Raw genomic sequence first — 19045 nt, 5'->3', positions numbered from 1 at the left:
GCCATATGAAATCATAAGGGCTGGAGGGGCTTTGTCAGCTACCTAGCCCAGAGGTGGGGAATCTTTGGCCCTCCAGATGTTGCTGAATTACAACCCCATCAGCCCCAGCCAGCATGGCCAAGGGCCAGGAATGATGGCAGCTGTCAGCAACATCTGGAGGGACACAGGAGCCCCATACCTGATCTAGTCCGACTGCCAGCTTAGTAACAAAGATTTCCTAATTCTTGCTTCAGTGGTTCCAGGCACCTGCATGCAGGCACCTGTCTGAGTTCTTCTCCCAGGTGTGCATAGGGAGGTAAGCAACACAGCTCTGTGCCAGCTCCAGGCTTAAATTGCTGGCTTAAATAAAGGTAAGTTTGGGGATTGTACTGGGGTAGTGGTCTTTGTAGGAAACATTCACAACTGCATATTATGGCATCACTAAGAGGTGGGAGCTGGGAGCAGCCTGCGACAGACTGCAGCCACCAGGCGATGAGGCTTTTCATAATAGGATGATAAAAAAAGAAAACCACAACCACAGAGCGACTTGCTAACTGCTGTATATCCTATATCAACCTGCTCTTGAAGACCAAGCAGGGCCTATTAAAAGGAAGGGCAGAAATTACATGGAGGCAAATCTCAAGCATGAGGAGATAGTTAGACTGTGGAACAGGCTGCCTTGGGAGGTGCTGGGATTTCTCTCCCTGAAAGTATTTGGACAGAGGCTGGATGACTGCCTATCAGGGATGCTGTAGGTGCAGCCTTCATCAAGCAAGGGTAGCTTGGATGACATCTGAAGTCCTTTCCAACACTCTGATCATGTGTAAAGTCAGCAAGGTCAGCTGAGAAGGCATTACAGAAAAGAACAGAGGTATGCTTCAGTGGGCCATATTAGCACAGTTTCTGGCACCGGGGAACGGAGAAGTTACAGGGTAAAGGCAGGACAAGAATTCCTTGAATGGGGAACAAATGAGAGCATTTTAAAGCTTTGTTCTCCTCACCAAATGTGCTTTTATGTCACCAGACCATACTTTGTGGAGAAAGTCGATCAGAAAGAGCCAGTTCCTTGAATACCTGATGAGGTTAATAGGGAGGTAAATAAAACTGGACTCCAGGCATGATGAACCCTTCTCAAATCAAGGGCCATATTCTCTGGGGGGCGGGGTGAGGGGGGGGACATGCTTGTGGCAGGCAGGGCTAGAGGCTAATGTGGGCAGAGCAGCACATTCCATTTTATTTGTACAGTAGGCTAATTTCTACCCACTCAACCATCCCACACTCTTCATCTGTGCATGCAAGAAGCACTGTCAGTGTTCAATGGCACGTTCTAGCCGAAGAATTGATGCTTTTGAATTATGGTGCTGGAGGACTCTTGAGAGTCCCATGGACTGCAAGAAGATCAAACCTATCCATTCTTAAGGAAATCAGCCCTGAGTGCTCACTGGAAGGACAGATCGTGAAGCTGAGGCTCCAATACTTTGGCCACCTCATGAGAAGACTCCCTGGAAAAGACCCTGATGTTGGGAAAGATGGAGGGCACAAGGAGAAGGGGACGACAGAGGACGAAATGGTTGGACAGTGTTCTCGAAGCTACAAACATGAGATTGACCAAACTGCGGGAGGCAGTGGAAGACAGAAGTGCCTGGCGTGCTCTGGTCCATGGGGTCACGAAGAGTCGGACACGACTAAACGACTAAACAACAACAAGTCAGGCAAAAGCACTTGAGGAGGGTGCAGAGCAGGGTCAGTGAGGGTGTCTTGCCGGGGGAGAGTTGCAAGGGACAGAGAGGTGCCTGGAGCACTCAATTGAGTTTCGGCCTGCACTCACGGGGGTCCTCATTCACACCAGATTCATGTTTTAAGTACTGCAACTGGATCAGTGGGTCAGTGAAGATGAAATGAAACAAATGATATACACAATGAACAAAAATGCTTTATTTATCAGAGAAAGAAAATTCATCTTCATCACTGGAAAACATGTTTCAGCGGCAGTAAAAAAATAAAGATCCCAACCTGAGAAGAAGGATCGGAAGCATTTCAGTTCCTGCCTCCAGCTTTGGGATGAGGCACTCAGGATATAAAAATCTGGTCCTCTATGGCTTGGAAGTCATTAGCATTCTATTCTCCTTCCTCCCCTGCACACTTCTCCCATTTAAAAAATTGTATGTATGTTTTATGCTGTACAGTGCTCTATATGTCTACTCAGAAGAAAGTCCCATTGAGTTTAATAGTCCTTTCTTCCAGGTGAATGTGTACAGTACAGGACTTACAGCCTTAACACAATATTGAGTAAAAAAGCATGTTTAAACTTACGGGAATAAATGCACTCCATTCTACATTAATTGCAAGCAACCAGGAGCATGGAAGATAAAGGCAGATCCTAAGCATATCTGCTTAAAAGTTTCTTCCAAGTAAGTATTCTTTAAGATTGCATCCTTAATGCCACAAAACTTTAAGTAACTATATTTCTAAAGCTTTCTTTAAAAATCTAGAAAATCAGTGCTATACGTTCTGTTCTTGAAAAAGTTCACAAAAAACCTGCACTACCTCTAGAGATCATAAAAAAGCATTGCACTTCTTCTATAAATGAGAAATCTTATTTTATTGCACCATTCACTGCGCCCCAAGGGTTGAATATTGTGCTGCATTATTTAAGCAGCTGAAATGGATGAGAAAGCACAATACATGTTAGCCAAACCACTCCTTAATTCTGCAGCCCTTTATGGAACATTTATATTCTAACAAGAAGAAACTGTACATTGCATGTCTTACGACACATTCTTCTTCTCACTTACATACAGTTTTAGAAAAATCCAACCATTTTCACTGAAATAGAACCACCTCATGTTTCAAGAGACATCTGTGCTCTTCTTATTCTCTATTTTCCTACTGGCAAAACAGAAAAATAATAATAATTCTTTTGGTGATAGCCAACTTCAGTCTTCCTCAAAGTACACACAGTGAAATCAATAAACTTAAGTAAGTATACAAATTTCAGTGGGTCTACTCTGAGGATGCCTACCATGGAATATTACTCCAAAAATTAGTCCCTAATAATCTGCTATTCTTACAATCAGTGGGGGGAAATAGCAACTGAAATGGTAAATGAAAATGCCACACTTTCTGACTAATTAAGTTCTATGTACATTTAAATATTTATACATATAATAAATGAAAACAATAATGGAATACAATAATTACATAGCTATATCTTAGGAGCAGGTTCTAACATACAGTACATTAAGAAAAATATTGAGTATATTTTCTTATAGAAAATATGTGTGATGCATACAATTGCCAGCAACAGTATATATTCAAGAATAGTTTTGTGTCTTGTGTTCATGCAGAAGGCACTGAAAATAAGAAATCACATTACGTAAAAAAAAATATAGTGATAGTCCAGCAGAGAGTTAGAAGCCCTAAAACCCATTTCGATGGGTAAGCATGCATAACTGTCTTTCCTACTGAAGATGACCTTTGCTTACAATTTGAGAGTTACCTTTGGAAGTCTGGAATAAATGCACCATGGCTTTTGTAGAGTGAACCTGAGAGTTAACTCAAGTAAAAGTAGATGTCTCAAGTACATCACTGCAGAATCAAAGAGGTCTGAACAGAGCCTCTTTAATACAGAGTCTGGGAATGAAAAGTCTATGGCCTTTCCTCCCTGAAGCACTAAAAATAAGGAAAGCTTTAAGACTTTCCTCTAAGAAGTCCTCTGCGAAAATCGTCGTACAAGGATCATATGAGAAGTGCTATCAAAAGACAGAAGACCTTTCAGCAGAGAGTTAATGTTGAATAATGCTGCAATCCTAACTCCACTTACCTGGAAGTGAGCCCCATTGAATTCAATAAGTCTTCAATGAGTCGACATTGTTAGAATCACAGTCTGAATCAGAAACTTTTTGGCTATTATAATAAAGAACTGAAAGGAAACCTCTCTGGGGTGCAAGTCCGGGCTATTTGCATGGAGGGCCTGGGCTGCCCAGACAACAAGACCCCCCTCTTGGCCTTGCTGACGTGGTCCAAAGCAAGGCAATACATTTGGCACCAGCTTGGCTGCAGGAGTCGCCAGAAGGGGGCATACAAGACACCATCCAACTGCCTTTGGGACCACTTTGGATTTGTACAGGTCTTACTCTTTAGCCTTTTCTCCTCCCCAATTAGGGTTATTTCACATAGATATTTGTCTATGTTTAGAGAGGGTTTGGGAATATGCCCCCTCTTTTAATTTTCTCTCCTTCTGGATCTCCTTATATCATTTGTTTTTATTGTCATTCTTTTACAGAACTGAAACTAGTGGCCACCTGAGCCCTCAAATCTGATGAACTATAAATCCAAGTAAATATCCCCCCACATTGCTGTAAAAAAACCACAAAGCCATGTCCATAGTGAGCATGAGTCTACAACCATGTGCCATCTTCACATCCAACAGAGCACTAGGGTACACATTTCCCCTCATACATGTCTTTATAAATGTGTGCAGTCCTCAGAGAAAATCTGGAGGACGGCTGGGGAGATCTCTTTAGAGTTGTGATCGGCTAAGTATCATGCTACTATTATCTATCAACACTGTTAAATGACTGACCATAAGCTGGGATTGCACTGAGAAGTGTATGCTACGGACTGCATTTTAAGATACTGCTCTCAAAGCAGTAGAGTTTACGCCAACACTTCTGTAAAGACTCAGAAAGGAGTACAGCAAATTATTTCTAAAAAGAACTGGGGGGCTGAAGCCTTGTTTCTTGGAACATTTGAGTTCTGAAGGAGCATGAGTATAGTGGCCTTTGCAGAAGAGAAAAAGCTCCAAATACGAGACATTTTACGGCTAGAATTATGTAAAGAAAAAATTACAAAAATTAGTTCATATTGGGATCAGAAAGTTGAGTTTTGCAAGATGAACTAGCTTTCTTTTAGTGCAGAATTTTCAGCTGTCTTTCTACTCCTGTGAAGCCCATACTTTCAAGTGTAGAAATCACCTCTTTCTCTGCTCAACATATAAGGCACAGAGAGCAAGGAATTCTGAGCTGCCATTGGAGGCATGGGATAACAGTTCCTGGAGAAACAGTTCAATTGAAAGAGAATAATGCTTTTTTGAATTGCTTCAGGTTCTTCATGTTTTCCATTTAAGAGATACTGGCTCAAGTTCATAACATTTATCTCCCAACATTTAAGATCTTGGGTCTCTGTAAAAAGAAAAGAAAAAAGAAAAGAAAAGAAAAGAAAGTAGTTAAAAGGATGCAAGCAGATGTCAAAGAGAACAACAACTACCAGACTTTTAGAAGACATCTGAAGGCAGCCTTGTTTAGGGAAGCTTTTAATGTTTGATGCATTACAGTATTTTAATATTTTGTTGGAAGCCGCCCAGAGTGGCTGGGGAAGCCCAGCCAGATGGGCGGGGTATAAATAATAAATTATTATTATTATTATTATAAGCAGAATGGTGACTATTTTGTAAGACATTCCCTTTTGAAGTCACTTCACCATTTCACCCCAAAATTCCCATATGACCTTCCAGTCCTTTTTGATTCCTACTGTTCTATAGAGCATGCTAAATACAAGGATAAGTATATAAAACTATTGACCTTCAGTTGGTGAGTCATGACCCACAACTGGGTCACGCTGTGCCCCCCAGCAGATTGCACCAGCGACACCACCACTTTCCTTAAACTAGAAATGGGCATGCCATTTTACAAAGTATAAGAGAACAGGTCTCTACAGGAAGAGCTTCCAATCTGAATTGTTGGGTCTGGACCTGCCATTAGACAGAGTAAGCAACCACCCTAGGCAACAGATGTTGGGGGTAATGGCAACAGCCTCCAGCTCTTCCTCCCCAGTCATTTGTCTTTTTTGTCAACTAATGAAAATAATCAAGGGGATGGAACAACTCCCCTATGAGGCAAGTAGTTAGAGAAAAGTTATTCTCCATCTCATTACACTAGACCTCATGGACATCCAAATGTGACTGAATGTTTGACAATTCAAGATGGGATAAAATACATTACTTCTCCATGTAATGGAACTACAGAACTCGCTGTCATAGGAAGCAGCGATGGCCACCAACCCAGATGGCTTTAAAAGGAGATTAGACAAATTCATGGAGGATAAGGCTGTCAATGGCTACTGGCCGTGATGTTCCATCACTGTTGGAGGAAGTGTGAATACTGCAGGTAGACAGAGTGTTGCTGAGCTCTGGTCTTGCTTTCTTTTTTTTTTTTTTTTTTTTTGCATTTTAAAAATTTTTTATTCATCTTTCCATATATATACATTAAATCCGTGTTTTATACATCTCATTCTTTTGGACTTCCTTCAACGTCCTTGACATTCATTCGTATTTATCTCTTTATAACGCATTCCAATCTTTCGTACTGCCATTAGTACCATCTTTCAGACATTGTTTTCCATAAGCAATACTTCTTAGTGTTTTACAGTGCCTCTTTAAATCCTACTAGCGTTGTGTTTACTAAACATTTGTTCTCCAGATAATCCGCAAATTTTCCCCAGTCATCTATAAATTTTTGATCCTTCATATATCTAATTTTCCCTGTCAATTTATCTAACTCCGCATATTCCGTCAATTTTAATCTCCACTCTGTTAACGTTGGGCTTTCTTCCTGCTTCCACTTCTGCGCCACCACGATTCTAGCTGCTGTTACCGCATATTGGAAGATTTTACAATCCTTTCTTTTAATATCTTTTCCGACCATACCTAATAGAAAAGCTTCGGGTTTCTTTACAAATGTGTAGCTTAATATCTTTTTGATTTCATTATAGACTTCGTCCCAGAAGCTTTTAACCTTCCCACATTCCCACCATTGGTGATAGAACGTCCCTTCTTTTTGTCTACATTTCCAACATTTGTTATCTGTTTTATACATCTTGGCTAGTTTAACGGGTGTTATATACCACCTATATAACATTTTTAACATATTCTCCCTTAACAGTACACATGCTGTAAATTTTATATTCACTCTCCACAATTTTTCCCAATTCTCCAATTGAATATCATGACCGAGGTCCTTTGCCCACTGAGTCATCACTTTTTTGACTTTCTCATCTTTCATGTTCCATTCTAACAGTATTTTATACATACTTGACAGATTTTTCCGATCACAGTTTATTATCTCTCTCTGAAATTTCGATGTCTTTTCATCGTAGCCCCTCTCTTTCACTTCTTTTTTAAATATCTCATTTATCTGATAGTAACTCAGCCAATCGTATGTATATCTTTTTACCTGGTCGTATGGTTTAATTTTCCACTTCCCTCCTTCCTTCAATACCATTTCTTCGTACCTACCCCATTTTTTCCCCATATTGACTTTCTTTACACTTATTAACTCCACTGGTGATAACCAGTGTGGGGTTTTTGGTTCTAGTGTGTTCTTATATCTATTCCAAACTTCTATCAAAGGTCCCTTAAAGATATGGCTGCAAAATCCCTTATGTACTTTTATCTTATCTCTCCACAAATAGGCATGCCATCCAAATTTGTTCTTATACCCTTCTAAATCCAATAACTCTGTATCCTCCAACTTTATCCACTCTTTAATCCAGCAAAGGCATGCCGCCTCGTAGTACAGTCTCATGTCTGGCAGGGCGAAGCCCCCTCTTTCAGTGGTATCTGTTAATATCTTAAACTTAATTCTGGGCTTCTTTCCTTCCCAGACAAATCTAGAAATCACCCTTTGCCATTCTTTAAAGTTTTTTGTGCCCTTTATTATCGGGATTGTTTGGAATAGAAAAAGCATTTTGGGGAGTACCATCATTTTGACCATGGACACTCTACCCCAGAGTGATAATTTCATCCTTGCCCAAATCTCCAGATTTTTCTTAATTTCATTCCACACTGGTCTTGCTTTCATGCTTCCCACAAGCATCAGTTGGCCACAGGGAGGACAGGATGCTGGACTAGATGGGTCATTGGCCCGATCCTACAGGCTCTTCTTATGTTCTAATACTGGGCATGCAGACGGCCTACCCCTCTAAATTAGTCTGCTGCCTACCAGCAGGTTGGCTGGTGACTGCATGCCTTTCTTCTTTCCTGCATGTAGCCTTGCCACACCCTTTCTGGCACACCCCAGAATGCAGAGCTCTCCAGGTGGCCCAGTAGCTCCTTACAACTCATTTGCCTTAATATAAGCTAACGTCTCCCAGATAACATGCTACCTGAAATACGGTTTCTCCTCCTGTCACTTTGATAGATGGTGTCAGCAAATACTGGTGTTAGTATTTTGACAAGGCAATGTGACATTTGAGAGTAGGTGTACTGTCAGAAGGCCTAGAAATTCCATCTTGGTCCAAAATAACCTGAACTTGTTAACGTTTGTGTCAACAAGGGTGAGGGGTGCGGAGACACCCTTCACAGTCCCTCAAGGGAGGAGCCCAAATTTTACCAGCTCCCTGTAAATGAGAAGACTGTGTAAGCAAGGAGCCACCCATTTCCACTGGTTGGTCTTGTCCACTCATTGCTGCTCTCTCTCTCTGAATGTCTGTCTGTCTGTCTACATCCCCGCCACCCCCTTGTCCCACTTCCTCCTTCACAGTGGTACAGTGCTGGGTTCTGCTTTTCTAACAATTTGCTGACTCCATTCCTTTAGCATTCTCATACTTGATCAGCTCACTGCCTGCTCTGCACTTCTGCCTTTCTGCTGCCTTTGGAAGGGCTAAATGTGGAGCACTGGTAGTAAATGAGTATTTGTGGAAGGTGTGAATTTCCATAATGATTTCTTATATCAACCAGGCACTGACTTTGACCCTTTACAAGCCGGGGGGGGGGAGCAGGGTGGTGCTTTGAGGCAGCTTGGTTTTCTTAAAGTGATCTAGTGAGGAAAAAGCCCAAACAGTTCTAAGTTTCCACAAATATGTGGTTCAAACTGTGGTTCAGAATTTCCTAGGCTGGGTTTCCTGTAGAGACGAGGTGAAGTGTATTGAGCAGGGGGAAACACTGTCCAGTCTAAAAACTGCATATTTAGGTTACGTCAGAATGAGTCTCCCATATATGTGGTTTAATGCAAATTCGTGACTGCATTAAAAAGGTTATTTATTATAATATAATGACAGAGGACATTAATTTTACTGTGCTTTCACTCATGGGCAACAGTGAAGAGAAAACATTTCTGCTTCTGAGAGAATGTCATTTATGACAAGGGGAGGGGGAAAGAGGGGCTAAAAGACCACTAGTTATTCTTCCTTTTTGCACTCTAAATCTTTATCCATATCCTGATTCAGTGGCTGCATTCAAACACAATGCTAAACCATAGCTTAACATTACACAAACAAGTTTCAGACTTGGTGGGACTGTGAAGAGTTCAGAAGCTTTTGCTTCCATTTTCAACTAACTGCCGTTGGTTGTTGTGGGTGAACCCAGACAACACTAGTCAAACTTAACTACGGTTTAGTGAAAGAAGCCATCCTCAAAGCACAACTTCAAAGCCTGTCTTGTTTCCCTAAACCACAGTTTGGATAATCACAACTCTGTTGTTAGGGTTTTGCCCTAATAACAAACCAAGGGTAGCTGAAAATGGAAGGGAACGTTTCTAGTCTCATTGTGGGAAAAGAAAGCCCAGAAGCCTCAGGTTTGTGAATGCAATGCTAAACTACAACCACAACCATGGCAGGAAAATCATGAGGAAAAGACAGATGAGGAGGAAATACGGGCTGCTTCATTCAAGGGAGGGGCTCCCTCAGTGCCTCAGATCTGGGGTCACAGAGGCCCACATCACAGATGAAAAATAATCGGGAAACTATATTATGGGTAGGAACTCACCTTCTTTGACCTATACTTTTGAGTCCATTGGCTTCTGAACTCCAAAGGCCGTAATGAAGATATTCACAACCACTATAATAAACACCAGTCCAGTTGTCAGATTATTGAGGAAATCCAGCTTGCCATGTTTTGCAGGATTATTAAGGTCATATTTGACTGCAAGGGGGGGGGAATAACAAAAGAAATATTACCAAAGAGAAACAAGCACAAATATGAGAACTATATTGTTGTTATTATTGGAATTCTGCTGGGGGGGGGGAGAGATATCAGCAAGGGAAGGTAACAAAATTTGTGTGCCAGTAGAACTCAAGAGAGATATGCGTGCCAACTATCTGAATAATAAAAAAGCAAAAAAACATTATTCTTGGATGCTTTTCAGTGGCTGTCTTGACAAAGAATTTGCAATCACAGGCCGATATTTGAAGTAGTAGGTGAAATGAAATGCTTTTTTTATTAAGGAAATGATTACTTTAATCATCCATAGAAACTAGGCTTTATCAACTACAACAGCCAGGGAACCTTTTTCAGCCGGAGGCCACAAGCCAGAAGCAAAGTGGGTGGAGCAATTGCTGGAGCACTTTTCTTTGCATAAGTGGGCTACATTCCAGCCACAAAAGCCAGGTTTCTACACATACACACTCACACACATGCACCTATCCCTGTTCTCCATCCAGGCAAGCATTGCCACAGTTCAAGGACACCTTCGAGCTCTTGAGGGTGGCTTGGAGCAGGCCTGGTGAGGAGGTGTGGCTTGACAGGACATAGCCTGAAGAGAACACCAAATGTTTTACAATTTAAAATATTCATTTAAACAACCTTAAAATATCAGCGACTTCCCTTCTCTTTCCATGGTTCATTTTGCATATCATAAATCCCTGCAAATTTTACATAAACTGAACCACTCAGTATTCCATTATTACATCCCTCAAAACGTGTCTACACTGTTGAGTTTATCTTAATGCTGCCAATGATTTCAAGTGTACACAATTCCTCCCCATATATTCAATAAACATTTTCCAATCTTCTTTAAATGTATGTTCTTCTTGTCCTCTCATTCTATATGTTAGGTCACCAAGCTGTGCATCTTTCATGAGTTTAAGTTGCCACTCTTCTTTAGTCAGGACCTCGCTCGTTTTCAGTTTTGGGGCTAACGAAACACGGGCCGCAGTAGTGGCATACATAAATGACATTTTTTGACACCTGGGAATTTCCGTCTGAGTTATCCCCAACAAAAAGGACGCTGGTTTTGGGGGGAAAGTACTTTAAAATTTTCAATTCATTATGGATTTCCCAATACTCTTTTACCCTTTTACAGGGCCACCACATATGAAAGAATGTTCCCTCAACCTCACTGCACCAGGCCTGAGGTCTTCTATCCTAAGCTAGAATGTTTCTAGAGTTTCCCTAATTTTATGTGACATTTTGTCATTTGCTTTGCTTTATCCATTTCTTGCTACCTTGTTACTAGAGACAGTGCTGCTTAAGATTACTTAAAAGCCTCTACCACAGGTTTCTGCCTGGTCTCTCCGACCTTTGAATTCTAAATGAGCTCGCTGCTCACTTCCTACTGCTTTATTTTTTACTAAAGAAAACATTTATGCCTGCTCAACTAAATGACATGGACTTGCAAGCGATGGGCTTCAGTTGTGTGAATCACAATTACCTGCTGTTTTCTTGCATTTTTTCTTTGCCTGAGTGGCTGAGGTGGAAAGATAAAAAAAATTCCTTCCAGTAGCACCTTAAAGACCAACTAAGTAGTGAGAAGGTGGGGAGGGGTGTTACTCATAAGGGTGGTGGGAATGGGAGATAGGCAGATAGCTGGGAGAGCCTGTTGACGACTCTTAAGGACTGTAATAGGTCTTACAGGAAAAGGCAAGGGGTGAGGAGGTGAGAAATGGTTTAGTCATGTATAGTGAGATAAGAATCCAATGTCTTTGTTAAGCCCAGGTTTTTCCATGGTTTTAAGTTTGGTAATGAGTTGTAATTCAGCAGCTTCTCTTTCCAGTCTGTTTCTGAAATTCCTTTGTAGTAAAACAGCTACTTTGAGATCTTGTATAGAATGTCCTGGGAGATTGAAGTGTTCTCCTACTGGTTTCTCTGTTTTGTGATTCTTGATGTCAGATTTATGTCCGTTTATTCTTTGGCGTAAGGTTTGGCCTGTTTGTCCAATATAGAGAGCTGAAGGACACTGTTGGCATTTGATGGCATACACAATGTTAGACGATGAGCAATTAAATAGTCCCGAGATGGTATGTGTGATGTTGTTGGGGCCAGTAATGGTGTTGTCCGGGTGTATGTGGCAGCAAAGTTGGCATCTGGGTTTATTGCAGGCTCTGGTGCCAGTGTCTGTGTTAAGTCTGGTTGTAGTATTATTGTGGGTTAGGAGTTGTTTAAGATTGGGTGGCTGTCTGTAGGCAATGAAAGGTCTTCCTCCCAGAGCTTGAGAAAGAGAACTGTCATTGTCCAGGAGAGGTTGTAGATCTCTGATGATGCGTTGTACTGTTTTAACTTGGGAGCTGTATGTGATGACTAGAGGTGTTCTGTTATTTTCTTTTTTGGGTCTGTCTTGCAGCAAGTTCTCTCTGGGTATCAGTCTGGCTCTGTTGATCTGTTGTCTAACTTCATCTGCTGGGTATTTTAGTTCTGAGAAGGTTTGCTGTAGATCTCTTAGGTGAGAGTCTCTGTCTGTAGAATTGGAACAGATGCGGCTGTAACGTAGTGCCTGGCTATATACAATGGACTGTTTGGTATGTTTGGGATGGTAGCTAGAGGCATGTAGATATGTTTGTCGGTCAGTTGGTTTGCGGTATAAGGTGGTGTCTATGCGCCCATCCTGTATTTTTATAGTAGTGTCCAAAAAATGTATTTCTTGCATAGATTGATTCATTGTAAGGTTGATTGTGGGGTGAAAATCATTAAATTTCTGGTGAAAGGTGTCCAGGGTCTGTTGACCATGTGTCCAGATGATAAAAATATCGTCAATGTATCGCAGGTACAAGAGAGGTTTGAGTGGGTAGGAGTCCAGGAAACGTTGTTCTAAATCTGCCATGAAGATGTTGGCATACTGTGGGGCCATGCGGGTGCCCATTGCTGTGCCGCTGATCTGAAGGAACAGGTCATCACCGAATTTGAAGTTGTTGTGGGTAAGGACAAATTGGCAGAGTTTGGTGGCAAGGTCCGCTGTGGTTTTATCTGAAATGGTGTTCCTTATAGCTTGTAAACCATCGTTGTGTGGGATGTTGGTATACAGAGATTCCACATCCATAGTAGCTAGTATAGTATTGTTGGGAAGATTATTTAAAGATTGTATTTTCCTCAGAAAATCTGTGGTATCACGTACATAGCTGGGAGCACTGATGGCATATGGTTTCAGAACAGAGTCCATATAACCGGAGACACCCACTGTAACAGTGCCAATACCTGAAATGATGGGGCGTCCTGGATTTCCTGGTTTGTGTATTTTAGGTAGAAGATAGAAAGTTCCTGGTCGAGGTTCTGTTGGTGTGTTGGTGAGGATCTGTTCCTGGATGTGTGGGGGTAGCTCCTTAACAATCTTGTTTAGTTCTTTCTTGTATTCTTGTGTGGGGTCTGAGTCCAATTTTGTGTAAAAGGCGGTATTGGAAAGTTGTCTGTGAGCCTCCTGAATGTAGTCAGTTTTGTTCATGATGACGACAGCTCCACCTTTGTCTGCTTCTTTAATTATAATGTCTGGGTTGTTTCTGAGATTATCTATGGCTCTCCTTTCAGCATGGTTTAGATTTTGTTGTAAGCGATGGTGTTTTCTGGTCACATCTGTTTGGATTCTGTGGCGGAAGCAGTCAATGTACAAGTCCAGTGTGGTATTGTGTCCATCAGGAGGGGTCCATGTGGAGTCCCTTTTTGTGTAACACTTTTTTGGTGGTAGTTGGTGGTCGGTGTTCTGTTGGGAGGGTGGTTGTTGTTCTCCAGTGGGTTGAGAGGTGTTGTGTTGTGAAGTTGTTGTTTGTTCTGATTGGTCTTTAAGGTGCTACTGGAAGGAATTTTTTTTATTTTGACTATGGCAGACCAACACGGCTACCTATCTACTACTGAGGTGGAAAGAGAGCAGGATGAAAAGAGAGATGGGATTTGCATCGTGTTATTTTTACTTCCAGGTTTTGAAAAATGTATAAATGGGCCGTATTAAATATGCATGCTCTTGTATGGAATTGCATGAAGTCTGAAGGAACTGCTCCACATTTGGAGAGAGTGAAGGCTCTCCTCAGACGACCTTCTATGAGCAGATTTCCCATAAGGCAGGAGATGACTAGGGCAACTTGAGCAGTGATGGGTTTGTCTTGTTTTTCCTACCACAGAAATTTGTGAGACAGAAACTATTGTGAGAAATTGGCATTAGCAAAGACTTAGCACCAAAGTCTCCTCTTATTTTGAATTGTTTGAAGTGGCTTGTACAAAATAAGAAGCACAATAAAAGTTCCAACTACACAGATTCTTCATGTTTTATAAATACTGCCTTTCAAAATGCTCTCACTTGTCTGGAAACAATGTAAAATTGCTTAATATTTAATTCAGAGTTTTAAAAATAAAGTTTGCACAGACATGAGGCAGAATCTAAAGAATCAGTGAGCCATGACCCATGGGTGCTATATGATGTGAACCTCCTGGTCCTCCAAAATTAAACCCGGACACGTTTCTCCACAAGCAAATTCCTCACAATGCAACAGACCAGGCTCTCCTAATTGCCAGAACACTGCATTCTATGAGGAATTAGGAGTAATAAGGGAGAAACGAGGCTCAGTTATTTCAATATTCAAAAGTGATAAGCTGTTGATACAGCACAATCAATCTATTACAGAGCAGAGTACTATGGGGGGGGGGAAATAGTAACAAAGTTAAATCAACGAAGAGCAAGATACTTTTTTCAAAAGCATTAGGCAGGATGGGTAACATAGCCTCATATTGAGACAGAGAAAAGCACCGTGAAGCGACTGGAGAGGATCCAAAAATGCTTAATTTTAAATTCAGACTTTTCAAAATAAAGTTTGCAGCGGATATGAACCACGATTCAAAGAACCTGTTGAGAAATGCCAGATTGAAGCATGTGCAGGTTCAACGAAATTTCTTTTTCTTTATTTGAACAGAAGACTTCCCATATTACAACATTAGCAGCTTTGGAAACTCCCAAAAATTTCAAAAGCAGTATCTTGTATGATGGGAAGAGCTGCTCTCTGTGGGAAATGTGTGCCCTAAAATTAACTTTGGTGTACAGACTCAATCATGTGGATGCTATCCTCTTTCTTCTAAAATCACAATAATATGATTCCAAGAAATGCAAGCAGTCCAGAGTGACTGCTATTACACAACATGATTTTTAAGAGCTGACACAGCTGTTAGAAAAAAAAATAATACTGTAATAATCAATGAGGTGGGCTGCTGGCAGGAAAGAAATCAGTGAGCTCAGGGTGTAACTCCCTGGTTTATGCATTCAGACATCACCCAGTTTCAGGTGATACACCAGCACTGGAGATATAAAGTATGGGTTTGATTATTTCTTTTAAAATGCAACACTGTCTATTAACAAAGCCAGGCTCCGAGCTTTCAGAGGGAATTGCAGTAATCTTATTTCATTATTGTAGTACTACACAATAGAGCTAAACTTGAAACCATTCTTAAGTACAGGTATTGTTAAGCATTTTATTATAGTAATCCAATCCCACTGTCATTTCATGTAGCCTAATCTATTTCATCCCCCTGCCAATGAAAAAGGTCTTACAAAAGGGTTTTTGGTACTACAGAATCTATGGGATGAATGTCTGTATTTGGTTGCCTTATGAATAAATTTGAACTTCAGTGCCACCAAAAGGAGACATTCCACATACAAAGTGTTTGCTCTCTCTTTATTTTAAAGTGTGATCTGGGCAGGTAATCTTGGCATTTTAAAACTGGTTAATAGTTCACTTTAGCTCAATTCCCAGTTCAACTTGGAGCAAGGAAAGTAAATTTATGCTCTCATTTGCAGCATGGCAATACAGGACACAGGGGTGAAGGATTTAAACTTCTCTGGCTCTCGCAATTTAAAAGACAGATACAGTGGTACCTCGGGTTACATACGCTTCAGGTTACATATGCTTCAGGTTACAGACTCCGCTAACCCAGAAATAGTACCTCAGGTTAAGAACTTTGCTTCAGGATGAGAACAGAAATCGCGCAGCGGCGGTGCGGGAGGCCCCATTAGCTAAAGTGGTGCTTCAGGTTGAGAACAGTTTCAGGTTAAGAACGGACCCCCAGAACCAATTAAGTTCTTAACCTGAGGTACCACTGTAAAGGGGGAGGGGAAGAGTCCTACTGCTAAAATATAGGCTTGGAATCTGGCATGAGAAGCTGCCAGGCCACATTTGGAACAAAACATCTCTCTGGCTACGGATCTGACCACTTCCTTCCTTCCCTTTCTGCCCTGAAATGAACAGGCCTGATAACAAGTGAGCTGCTCCTAGAAACCTCTCAATATCCCTGTGTGGGTAGGGGAAAAAGTAGCCGAACATTTGGACTACCCAGTTCTACCATGAATCAAGAAAAATGATTACTAAAGGCAAACTTTGAGGTGAAACTGAGGCTGCCAATAAACCAATGTTTTCAACCCTGCCTTTTGTACTGGATGGGTATGCAGGAATCTTTTTGCCCAATGTGGGGCTTGAACCCATGACGCCAGGATTAAGAATCTCATACTCTACCAACATTAATTGTTACGTATTTAAAATCTATTTTTTTAAAAGTGTAAAAGTGCTTTTTAAAGCCAAGCCCTCACAACGTGCTTTCATTTCATACACACAAAATATAAAATCACAGCATTTGATGAAAATTCTGGTTGGGTATAAACTCACTCTTCTGCGAAAAGTGGATTTTTGGCAGGGGGCGGTTAGGGAGGATAGGTGGCTGTATGGAGAAAGAGGAATTGCCAAAAACTGCCTTCTCTGCTTTTGCACTTGGGAGCATTTAGTTCAGAGACGTCTGCTCTGAGCAAATTTGGATCTAACTCAATGTTCCACAAGGTGTCTGAGAAACATTATCCCTTTTCTTCCTTATAAATTGACCTCATGTTTATACTTTCTAAACAGATGAATATTTGTTTCATTTCTGCGTGAACCAAGCATAGTAGCACTAGTAATTTGGAACCATGTTTCTATTGCAATCAGACAAGCATCTACAATCCTGATAGTTTGTTGCCTGCTTAAAACATTTTCGTTTTCCTCAATAGAGAATGAATTTTATTCAGTGTTGGTCACTTGTTGTGCATTTTATGGTTTTACAATTATTTAATTATGATATTTCATGATATTTATTATGAACTGGTGGTCTATAAATATTCTTAAAAAGTAAAAGCAAAATGTGGTCAGTGACTGATTATCTCCTGTTGCAGAAGCAGAAATGTCATTTAGCTACTTTCGTAAGTACCTTGGAACATTATGTAATAGAAAACTATTTTGACGTTGATAAGATGCCCAAGGGAATCCTATATAATAAACCCATTGTGGTGAAAGGCTATACAAGCTTTGGAGTTTTCCAGTCACAAGTCCTTGGCTTCCAAGCCATATTTACTACTTTCCTTTTCAAAACCTTGGAGGGCTTGCTTTTGAAGCAATTACTTTTATTTCCTAATGAGACTATAGTGTTGTAATGCTATAAGCCAAAATAAAACTATTTATAGATCTGAGAAAATGACAGAGTAGTTAAAATACTGAGTATGACTTCCTCAGCATGGAAGAAGAGTATAGTTCAGATGGAAGAAAAGTATAGTTCAGGCTACATAAATTCAGGGTTTGGAAGGACAGTTCCTATATACTTCTTGAGCTAAAAATTACTCCTCAGAAACAAATGTCGTAACTGTAGTCTTTTGATACTTCTTTTCCACAACATGAATGGTAAAATTTTAGGAAAGCTTTCAGAAAATAATATATTTAGTATCTTACTTCAGTAAATATTTCATGTAAGTAATTCCATGGCAGCCTTGCAAAATAACCCAACAAAAGATACTGTAGAGTTTGCACATATATTTCCTAACCTGCACATGTTCGTAGTCTGATGGAAGCCTATTTTCTTCATGAATGGGAAACCTGATCACACAGGGCACACAGTCTGCTTTCCTTTGTTGATGTCCCTTACAAAGTTTGGGGGTACGACCTGTGAGGGACCTATGGATTAGGCTAGCAGTTGGCTCCACCTTCCCCATTGACACAATTGCAATAACATCAAGGGGTCTACCTGAAAGGGGCTAATCAATAATATTCTTATTCAAAGAGAACTGGTCCTATATTGTATTTATTCATGTATTATATGTATTTATTTTGTCTCTCACGCAGTGCACAGAATCTGATAAGAACATAATAATAATAAAATATAATAATACACCCATCCACTTATATGGAACTATTTAAAGGAACTTTGTTATAAGAGTAGGATATAGCTATTTTTTAAAGAAGTTTCTTTTTACATGCCCATTTTAAAATAGAAAAATGAACACCAAGATTGTAACAATTATTTTTGCAAAATATGAGAATGCCTCTTTTGAAACAGAGAAACGAATACTATAAACGGCACAAAATCAGAAGAAATTCATGTGACTATACATACCAAGGAATATTAGAAGCACGCCTACTATGATCTGAAGTGAGAGTGAGATGCCAATGAGGACAACAAGTGGAACGTAGGTTGAAAAGCTAGGTCCTTGGTCCACAACTGCTTTGAGCTGGGATGCATTCGCCATAAGCAAAGCAATGTCCAACATACTTTCTGCCGCACTCTTCTTATTGGCATAATGGTTGATGTTAATTTGTCTGTTTCTCTGCAGCCATTGTGTTCGAGGCTGAAAGGCACAACATTTCAAAGAGTCATGATTCAGGCAGCATTAGAAGCATGGTCAGAGTGTGATAATACCCTGTTTCCTATCAGCTACAGCTGTGTTTAAAAGTACACTGTATGGGAAGCAGGTTGCACAGAATACATTTCAACTAAGCAAGCAAAGAGGGCCTGGCTTTGATCAGTGCTGAGATGGGAAACCCCATATAAGCCCTTCTGTGCTCTCTGGCAGGACAGTGTGACATAAATACAGAACACCAACTGGCCATGGTTGTTTCATGGTTGAAAGCAGCTCTCCTTCACCATTTGAAAAGTTATGTTCTAGGAAGAAGTGAGTAAGATGGATATTCGTGTAAAGTCCTGGTTAAACGGTAGGAAGTAAGAGCTTCAGAACTACTTGGAGAAAGTTGCACTGTTTGACAAAGATAAGTTTTATACTCTGCTGCCTGTAGCTATTTTTTAAATTACCAA

The 19045-nt window shown here is 40.6% G+C and overlaps 1 protein-coding gene and 1 long non-coding RNA gene across 2 annotated transcripts in view; one reads left to right on the top strand and one right to left on the bottom strand.

Annotated features, from left to right (window-relative positions):
- Positions 1-1892: 1892 nt before the first annotated feature.
- Positions 1893-19045, bottom strand: part of NINJ1 (ninjurin 1) — a 28809-nt gene continuing 11656 nt past the window's right edge. Inside the window, exons 2-4 of the mRNA XM_083489452.1 lie at positions 18350-18581; positions 9743-9898; positions 1893-5162 (exon numbers count right to left, since the gene is read on the bottom strand). Of these exons, the coding sequence (XP_083345578.1) occupies positions 9753-9898; positions 18350-18581 (378 nt within the window). The 3' untranslated portion in view covers positions 1893-5162; positions 9743-9752. The remainder of the gene's footprint in view (positions 5163-9742; positions 9899-18349; positions 18582-19045) is intronic.
- On the top strand, positions 10278-14589 carry LOC310700239. The gene is made up of 2 exons (XR_014522521.1): positions 10278-11446; positions 13815-14589. It is a non-coding gene; the product is annotated as an uncharacterized lncRNA (long non-coding RNA).

This window comes from Podarcis liolepis, assembly GCF_965112155.1.
Source record: "Podarcis liolepis genome assembly, chromosome: 2".
NCBI classification, from domain to species: Eukaryota; Metazoa; Chordata; class Lepidosauria; order Squamata; family Lacertidae; genus Podarcis; species Podarcis liolepis.
Note: the sequence above shows the minus strand (reverse complement) of the source record. Positions and strands in the feature narration are given on the sequence as shown.